This window comes from Bombus vosnesenskii, unplaced genomic scaffold (assembly GCF_011952255.1).
Source record: "Bombus vosnesenskii isolate JDL3184/JDL3185 unplaced genomic scaffold, Bvos_JDL3184-5_v1.1 scf7180000013311, whole genome shotgun sequence".
Lineage (NCBI taxonomy): Eukaryota > Metazoa > Arthropoda > Insecta > Hymenoptera > Apidae > Bombus > Bombus vosnesenskii.
In genome coordinates, this window is record NW_022882959.1 from 890,656 (window position 1) to 899,519 (window position 8,864).

Here is an 8,864-nt window from a genome sequence, read left to right on the forward strand (position 1 = left end):
TTTAAATTTAAATAACATAACCTTACGCCGTGAAATTCTGTAATTTCTACCAAAAGAGAAAAGCAAGAGAATTTTTATCGTTTTATTGATCGGTGTCAAGATCCGCTTCTTCAATTTGATCATCCACTTTACGCTTAAGAGTCGATAAACTGAGGGGAGCTTCCATATTTAAGACCTCCTCATCCTCCTTGCGCCCTTTTCTTCTCGATCTGTACAGAGGATTTTCGAATCTTCCACCGGAAGACGGATCGTTTCCCTCCGCTTCGTTATCTTCGAGATTTGGTTCGTTGGCGACGTTGGCAATTTGAACGTTACTCTCTGCACTATTTTCGAATCGAGCAAAACCGAATGGTTTGCTACTCTGCGTTTTGTCCGCTCGAATTCCATCCCTTATCGAAGAGAAGATCTCCGAGAAGCCTAGCAGGAAACTGCAAATAATAACGAGACGTCTGATTAAAATTCTGGATACTTAAATGCGTCTGGTGACTTATGTCAGATGCACCGAAAAGTACATTTTAAAACTACTTTCATTAATTTACTTGCATTTAAAACAAAAAGTTTGAAGTTTCAAACATCTATCTTAGATAACTGAATTTGGAAATATTTCCTGTTAATCTCAAAGAATAGTGAAAACTATTTTCGTCGGAAGAACATGTTATGCCTTAGAATATTTTGAAATCTATTTAGAGAACATAGAATTTTTCATTACAAATGAGAGAAAAGGTACCGGTGATATAAAACATTATTATAATATTTTCAGCACTTCGGGTCATTAAATTCTCTTTAAACGTTCTCTTTCAAAGCTACAAATTTACGATATTTTTACTTATAAACAGCGCTACTCATTGACCAAACAGAGTTAATTAAATTACAGAAATTTCTAGTTCCTATTTTCTAGTTTCTAAGCATATAAGGAAAGAATATTCCATTTTTATTCTTCCTTTTCTCCTTTCGTTCGTTACTTTACGAATTTATGTTTTCTTTTCACTTCCCCGTTTCTTCTAACAATTTGAAACTTCATTTTATAAATTGCCTGATTGAGAGGACAAATATTTAATAGCAGTAGCGTTCCTGTAGTCGCGGAATACGAGTTTGCATTCGTAGTTGGAGAAATTAATAACGCGATAAAGCTTAGACTTCTCCGTTTCTTCCTTTTCTCGACCTTTCGCTTTCCACGTCTTCTTCTGCTTCTCCTTTTTCTTCGATTGCTTCACGAATCTGCATCTTATTATTCGTTATATTCTTTCTTTCTTATAATTATATTTACACAAGTCATCATTTACACTCTATCGCTTATTTTCTTTGACCTTTGCATCTCCTAGAGATATCCTTCCTTTTCTCCCTTATTAATCTTCTCTTGGAAATATTATTTTCTGCTTCTCTTCTACGATTCGTTTTTCCTTCGGTGATTGAAAATGTTATTTCACAAACTGTTTGATTAGGTGTCTACATTCGCTTTGTACACGTGTATTACCAGCGTACTGCTTTCCAATGATTCGATCGACAGCAAAGAGAACTTTTGAAGTTACACACGTTCCAATATGCAGTTCGGTTTACCGTACGTAAACACTGATACCATTGCTGCAATTCGAAGCAACCAGTGCTGTTTCCCTGGTGATTTGGTTATTCAAAATCACCGAGATCGATACTCGAATTTCTGCTACTCGAACGGAATTCATAACAGATATTTGTAATAAAATGAACTTCTGTTTACGATGGGTAAACTAATCGTCGTTTCTAATAACTTTGTAAGCGGACTTCTCGCATAGCCGAATATAAATGCAAAGATCAAATTGGTTGGTTTCCCAATACGTTAGACGAAATATCTTTCGCTGAATTTTATCGATACTTGCAAATTCTTCGATGTTCAAACTCTCGAATTTGCAAATTTCCAAACCTCTCGATTTTCAAATTTATTCGGTTCGCGTCAGATTTTTCAATGTTATTTCGATCGATTCGCCAAAACGTTCTCACGATCAAACGTTTCAAGAGACATATAAATGTTTCAAAAACATTTTGTTCAGTCTCGTTTAAAAGTATGCCGAAGGGAGGTTAATTTCGGAAACATCCGGTTTAACGGGGCTGCGAGCGAAGGAGAAACGCAGTCAGTTGAAAACTGCGCCTCGTGTTTCATATTCCGTGTAATTACTTTTTCCATCGCGTTTCTCTTCTTTTTCTCCCTTTGCTCCTCTCTTTTCCCGTGTTGTCTCTGCCTCTCGACGATCCTCGTCATCGACACCCACGTGTCGCTGGAATATAAGGGTCAAACGGGACGAGCTTATAGAAAGCTTCATCGCCGTTTTCCCAACGAGTCGCACGTAATCGTTGAGCTGCTCGCTTCCGTTTGTCGTTCGCGAAAACATGCATCGGCCAGCTATTTTCGACGATTTATTAATTCCGCCTTCTCCTTTCTTTTTCCCCTTTTCCTTCGACCTTCTCTCTTTCATTCATTTGCTTGCTTAATTGGCAGCGTAGAACGCGAAGTTAGCTTTGCACGTGGAATCTTTTGAAAACGCGAAAATATGAAAATTCAAAGGGTCGTGTTTTCGTAGTTTCAGCAGCTATTTCACAGTTTGCGGGGACATTAACAGGTATATGAAACCAGAGGTCCGAAGGTACGACGACGAAGGTGAATCCACAGATTCGAAAATTCACACGTTCGAAGTTTGAAGATTTGAGAATCCGAAGGTTTACAGGTTTGAATCGTGAGAACTTTGAAGGCGAAAATTCGTAAATTTGCAAACTTTAACGTTAACGCATATTTGCAAACCTGTGAGTCCCAAAGTTGTAAAATTTGCAAATTAGAACGTGGCAAATTTGGAAGTCTCGTGACTTTGAAGTTTTGAAACTGACAGTTTACAAATTTGAATTTGAACAATAAATGAATCGTTTTTACGTTAAAATATGTAAAGCGCTTTTATGGTAAATTTAGAAGCAGGAGGGATTATCATATTTCTGTTGCTCTCTGTATCGTCTCGCTGTAGCTCATAAATTTCTTAAACCATTTTTATCCGAAGTTAATCCCGCGGGAGACTTTAGAATTCTCAGAAGGTACAAAAAGGATAAAAGACTGTATATCGTGACGTTATAGTGCCTCGTAATGAGAAAAAGAGTTAGAAGAAAGGATATTATCTCCCTAGGTTGATCATTAATTAATTATACTAAGTACTTACTGTCTGTAAGAGTAGCCAAAGTATAAAAAGAAGAGGAACAGAAGAAGAAGGACGATCATTGGCATTCCCAAAAACGGAACCAACGTAATAGCCATACGATTATCTTGCACGGCAGCGCCAGTTACTTCTGCAGAGAAAACTTCGATTTTCATACCTATTAAAAAAAGAAAAGCACGATAAAATAAGGAAGATTTAAATCTGTCGTGGTTCTCCATTTTTACGTTTCAATGTTGTAATGGAAATTCTTGTTGCAAGAAGCAAACAAATTTTTCATGTTTTAAGAAATACTCTGACGTATAAACAACGAGTGTCGTTCCATATTTTTCTCAAATTAAAAAAATCCGTGAGAGAAGAAAAATACGATCGAATCGAAGACGATGCAAAGGTCAGGAAGCAGAGTTAATGAGATTTCGTAATCAATTTCAGGATTTTTAGCTCATTGGGAAATATTCTTCTTCCGCTTAATTTCGAAGAATGATTTAATATTTCGCGATAATAATTTACCATTTCATATTAGACTCTGTTTGTATAAAAACCGAGCAATAAGTTAATTCGTCTTATTTATTGTAAATCGAATTCTTTGATATGAAGATGGTAGACGTTGAAACTAAGGAAGCTTTGAAAGTCACTTTTTAATCGCTTGTTGATTGAGAAAATATTCTGTTAAAAAGTTTCACGGAATCTTTGATAAAATATAAAGTTTACCTTGTCTAGAAGAAGAATAACTTTCGTTAATCTAGAATGAATGAAAACTGAAATTAATGCTGTTGGAAAGTTTCTTTTTAACGACTCGCTAATTGAAGAATATTTTATACTATTATAACTTTCTTGCGACAGTCGCCAATTTAAGTTAGTAGTTTTACTTAATTTCAAGTAGATAAAACGTAAAGTATTTAAGCGTATTAAAAGTAATAAGTAAAATAATATTTTCTTGTGAAAAGAACATAAGAAATAATGGGAATGTTAAACATGGAAAGTGTTTCGAGGGGAAATGTCTTGAAAGAGTGATGGTTGCGTCGTCGATGAAGCCAGAATAGTCGATCAGGTTAATCGTTTTCTATGTAGTGGAAAATACAGTAACTGATATTATCAGGCCGTGTCTCGTTGAAGAACCGTACGATTATTCATGGAATCCGTAGAAACCATTTTGAAAGAAATAAATAATTTATATCCTTTTTTTCTTTTTATTAACGTGGAGGAAATCCGCACGGACACCAGGTCGCTTCTGGGGAAAAACGGCGTAGTAGTGCCGGAAAATAATTTATTTCCTGCATCGCGTCTAAATATTCCCCTGCATATTTTTACACAAATAGAGAACATCCGATGTCAATTTTTAATATGGCGAAATGTTTAAAAGGGGATTTGTTTCGTTCAAAGTACACGTTACGACGATTAAAACGAGAGAAAATAATCTAAAAAAATGGCCACAGCTGCACAAATTTGTGTTGAGATAATACTTTTAATTCCAATATTCTTCGATATTCGATAACATTAATTTTTATATTTTTAATTCTATTTCTAATATACGTGGGCATATACAGGGTGTCGCAGACAATTGAAATTCGATACAGGATAAAGGAAAGTGATAATCGATAAGTGATAAGATAACGATAACGACAGAAAGCAAATCGTGACATTGTCCATATTTAATAATACAAACACGAGCAGGAAGAAAAGTTTCATAATTCGAAACTTCCACGTAACACACGGCTATTTGCTCGCGAGTGTTTAATTAAACTTGTTCGTTCCTTTCGAAAACGTAGCCTTAAATATAAAAACGTTATTCTTCTTTTTCCACTTATTTTTCCACGTAGAATCGCTAGCCGGCCGATTGTACGATTATTTTCAGGACGGTCCGTATATTTTTAATTCTTATTTCTACGGAATTAAATTAAACGATAAAAAGAATTAACAATATGTTCGATTCACATCCTCGATGCGAAGTACCGCGTTTTTCAAGCTTGACTTATTTCCCCTTGCGAATATTCCTACGAGAATAGATATCGATGACGCGTTAAATTAAAGAAAAAATCGTTAGTTACGCACATATTTGGAGATAACGAAGTAACGAGAAGAATAGAAAATGAAAAGATTAAACCAGAGAAACGTAACGTATGGAATTTACTTTGCAACGCTCTCTTTGCGTCTTCTGTAGCTTCCAAGATATCGATTTCCGAATAGTCGAGCTTCTTCTTTATCAAAACCTCGATAGCTCCGTTCCAGGTAGGTCTTACGTGCCAAGCGAGCTTTTCAGCGTATCTTTCTAAAGCCTCGTCTGTTAATACTTGAACCATTGATAGAGGTACTTTGTTTGTTAAAGACAGTCGACCGCCACAGTATCGACAGCAGTGACCTTCCACCTACACTCGAATGTTATTTCAAAAATGAACTTCAAGAATTTATTACGTCTATGGGAATTTGCGTAAAGGATAATAATTGTTGGTCGAATTTACCCATATGGGATATTCGCAAGGCGTGAATCCACACTTTGGTCTTTCAATAGCACAAATTTCTTCCAGATAGTAGCCATTTGGATCGTCTTGGCAGGGACACTCCTTGCAACTGTAGCCCACGTATCTGTAGAATTTTATCTCGCATCATCTTTGAATATCGTAGGTTTGTAAAAGTCGCGACTGTTTAATTCAATGCGGCGTTTCGAAAGTTAAATAAACAAGTGTCTCTGAAGTTTTGAACGAAGTTTGAACTTGCAAGGTTTATGAATTTAAAAGTTCAAAGATTTCAAAGTCTGGAAGCTCGAATATTTAGATGTTCGGGTTATTTGAAAATTCCAAGATTCGCAGATTTGAAAGCTGAAAGACTGGAAAGTTAAAAAATTGACAAACTCGGAGGTTGGAAGGTTTCGCAATTTAAGAACGTCGAAATTTGGTAGCTTGAAAATTGGAAAGTTTGGAAATTCGAACATTTGAAAAATTGTAAATCCTGTAATTTGCAAATTTTTTACTCCGAAACATGGTAAATTTTTCATGAAAAGCTTGTTCAGCGAGACGCACTTTACTGTGAATATTCCTTTCTCGAACTCTCTACTGTGAACCATGTCTGCCCATTGCCACGCTCTATAGGGTTGCTTTTCGTCCATCATTCTCACCGATTTCACTTCGATATTCTTCATCGGCAAAAGTACGCTGAAGGTTTGATTCTTTCTGGGAAGTACGATGTTATCTTGGCGACATGGTACTTGCTCGAGATGCGGCGCTGCTATTGAACTTCCGCCCCAATTTTGAGGGTCGGCCCAGAATAGGTGACCCGATCTTGACCACTGGCTGATTTTCTTTGCTGATTTTCCTGCTTCACTCAACTATTATAATTGATCGATTAATTGGCTAATAAACTGATTAAGCATGATAATTGTTACCTAGAAAGAAATTTTGTAACGAAAATAAAAGGACGATCTTAAAAAATGGCAATTTGCGGATCTGATTGCGAACGAAAAATTTGTCAAGAATATTAATAGCATCTGTCAAGCAACGAGAAACGTTATTTTATCGGAAATTTAAGAAAAACGAGTGTAAAGATGAAAAAGCGACAGCCAAACCTACCCCTGTGTTGCGCTTAATCTTCATTTTCTTCAAATTCTGATCCAGCTACAGAATAATTATTCATCCATGTCGACATAATAATTCTTCGGAAATTCTGTTGATGATGAATTACCATCGGATTGTTGCTACGATAATTGCTACGCGAAAGCAATAGCCAACAGCGATCTTGTAGTACTTTGGATTTGCTAGATTTCAAACTTTAATTGATTCACCAGCAGGATTTCCGAGGAATTATTTCGTAGGCGGGTCGGTATCTGAAGAAGATGAAGATTAAGCTAAGGCATGGGTAAGTTTGATCGCTGCCACTTTTTCATCACCGTTTTTTCCATCGTTCTTTTTTAATTTTCCTCGAGAGATGCACTTAGATGTCTTGCGAGACTTTCTCGTTCGCAACGAAGTTAAAAAATGGCTATCTTTAACATCCTCCTTCGCGGTTAATAATTTCGTAATTAAAATTTTGAAGAAAGAGGTTAACAATTTCGTAAACTTGGTAATTTAAATCTCGCACTCGCAGTTTCCATTTCATTTTTACTGATTTTGAGTTTACCGAAGCAACTGGCGAAGCATCGTACTCATTTTATTTCCACCATTCTGCGATATTGCACGTTAAATCTTGCTTTCAAAAGCAGAAGAATTAGATTTACGATCGATAGGACAAAGAGGATATATTAATATATTAATACACAGCTGTGGATCTTTAGAAGTTTTAACGTTCAAGTACGTCCGAGTATAAAAGAAAAAACTTAACGAGTAAACGCACGTTAGATTGATTGTTATGAAACAGGGATAACAGTAAATGAAATTACTTACTTTCTTTTGTTCATATTATGTTGGACATAAACATACGTGAAATACTATAAATAATAAGAACAACAACAACAAGATCGTTATTGTTAGTGTTTAGTGTTTAGTGTTTAGTGTTTAGTGTTTAGTGTTTAGTGGGGGAATTAACGAGGAATGGAAAAATTCTACTTACAATTAGTAAGATCAATTTCATTTTAAACTTGGTACTTTAATTTACCATTATTATAAATCTACCACCTGTCAAATATAAAAACAATTATCTATACTGGCATGTAGAATAATATTATGTTGTCAAAATATCAATTTCTAGAATAGTAATTATTAATTATTATCAAAATAATAACATCAAAAGATTGGAAAATGAAGCTTAACAAATGTCAATTTCACCTGTGAATGTACCGTCGCGTTAATTTGTTACTATTTATAATATATAATCCGGTGACCTATGAACTGAATTTATAGTACGTATCTAACAACTAGTAATATTCATATCACGAAGCCAATCATCGATTAATTGAAATATCATACGTCTTTAGTCAGTTATTTACGTAATTATTGATTCACACGTGTTTCTTAATTCCTACCTGTAATTTTCCATTTCTGGGCAAGACCAAAGATCCAGATCTAGGTAAATCGATTCCAGACAGCCTTAAATCGATCGATTTTCCAATTCCCACTGCGTGTCTCATATCCAAGGGAAATGTCACGTAACTGTCTAATTCAGGTATCCGTTTCCCAATCCAATTTTCAGCCGTTTCCCATTCTAAATTTGGAAGCCAATGTTTCTCGACACCGAGAACTACTTTTATAATTAACAAAGATTGGAGAAATGTCCAAGCTTCGTAAGAAACTCCACATTTCATGATATCCAGCAACGGTTTCCTATAAATTAAAATCTTGTTATTCCTTTAACGACACTGATTTATCACGAGTAGCGTTAAAAGTTCTTTTAATTAATCGAAGATTTTACTTTTCAATTTCAATATTTGAAGCTTCGTGCGAGTCGAGAGAGAAACGATTTTTATTAAAACGGTTCGGTTAGAGTTTAGGCGAATAGGGACGAACGATCGTCGAGTTAAACGATCGGAAACTGAAGCGAATAATCGGAGTTGAAAGGGGGCGTGCGTAGAGATTTATGGCAAGCTGCTGCAGACTCGGCCTATTTATCGTGATAATTTAAGTTTCGACGATCTTTTTACAACGACGATGTAGAAACACATTTCTATACTTTGTGTCATTAGGAACGGTCAATTTTTCGATTTTTAAACTTCGAATCTTAATATAATATTACGGTGTCTTGTAACAATCGGACATTGCAAAAGGAAAACGT

The 8,864-nt window shown here is 35.5% G+C and overlaps 1 protein-coding gene across 1 annotated transcript; it reads right to left on the reverse strand.

Moving 5' to 3' along the window:
- On the reverse strand, nucleotides 1-8,603 carry LOC117234962 (protein amnionless-like). The gene is made up of 6 exons (XM_033496553.1): nucleotides 8,119-8,603; nucleotides 6,185-6,489; nucleotides 5,627-5,750; nucleotides 5,299-5,533; nucleotides 3,174-3,327; nucleotides 1-428 (listed from the first exon to the last, which is right to left on the reverse strand). Exons 1-6 carry the CDS (start codon nucleotides 8,395-8,397, stop codon nucleotides 83-85), a joined length of 1,443 nt encoding a protein of 480 aa, XP_033352444.1. The 5' UTR covers nucleotides 8,398-8,603; the 3' UTR covers nucleotides 1-82.
- Nucleotides 8,604-8,864: the final 261 nt, after the last annotated feature.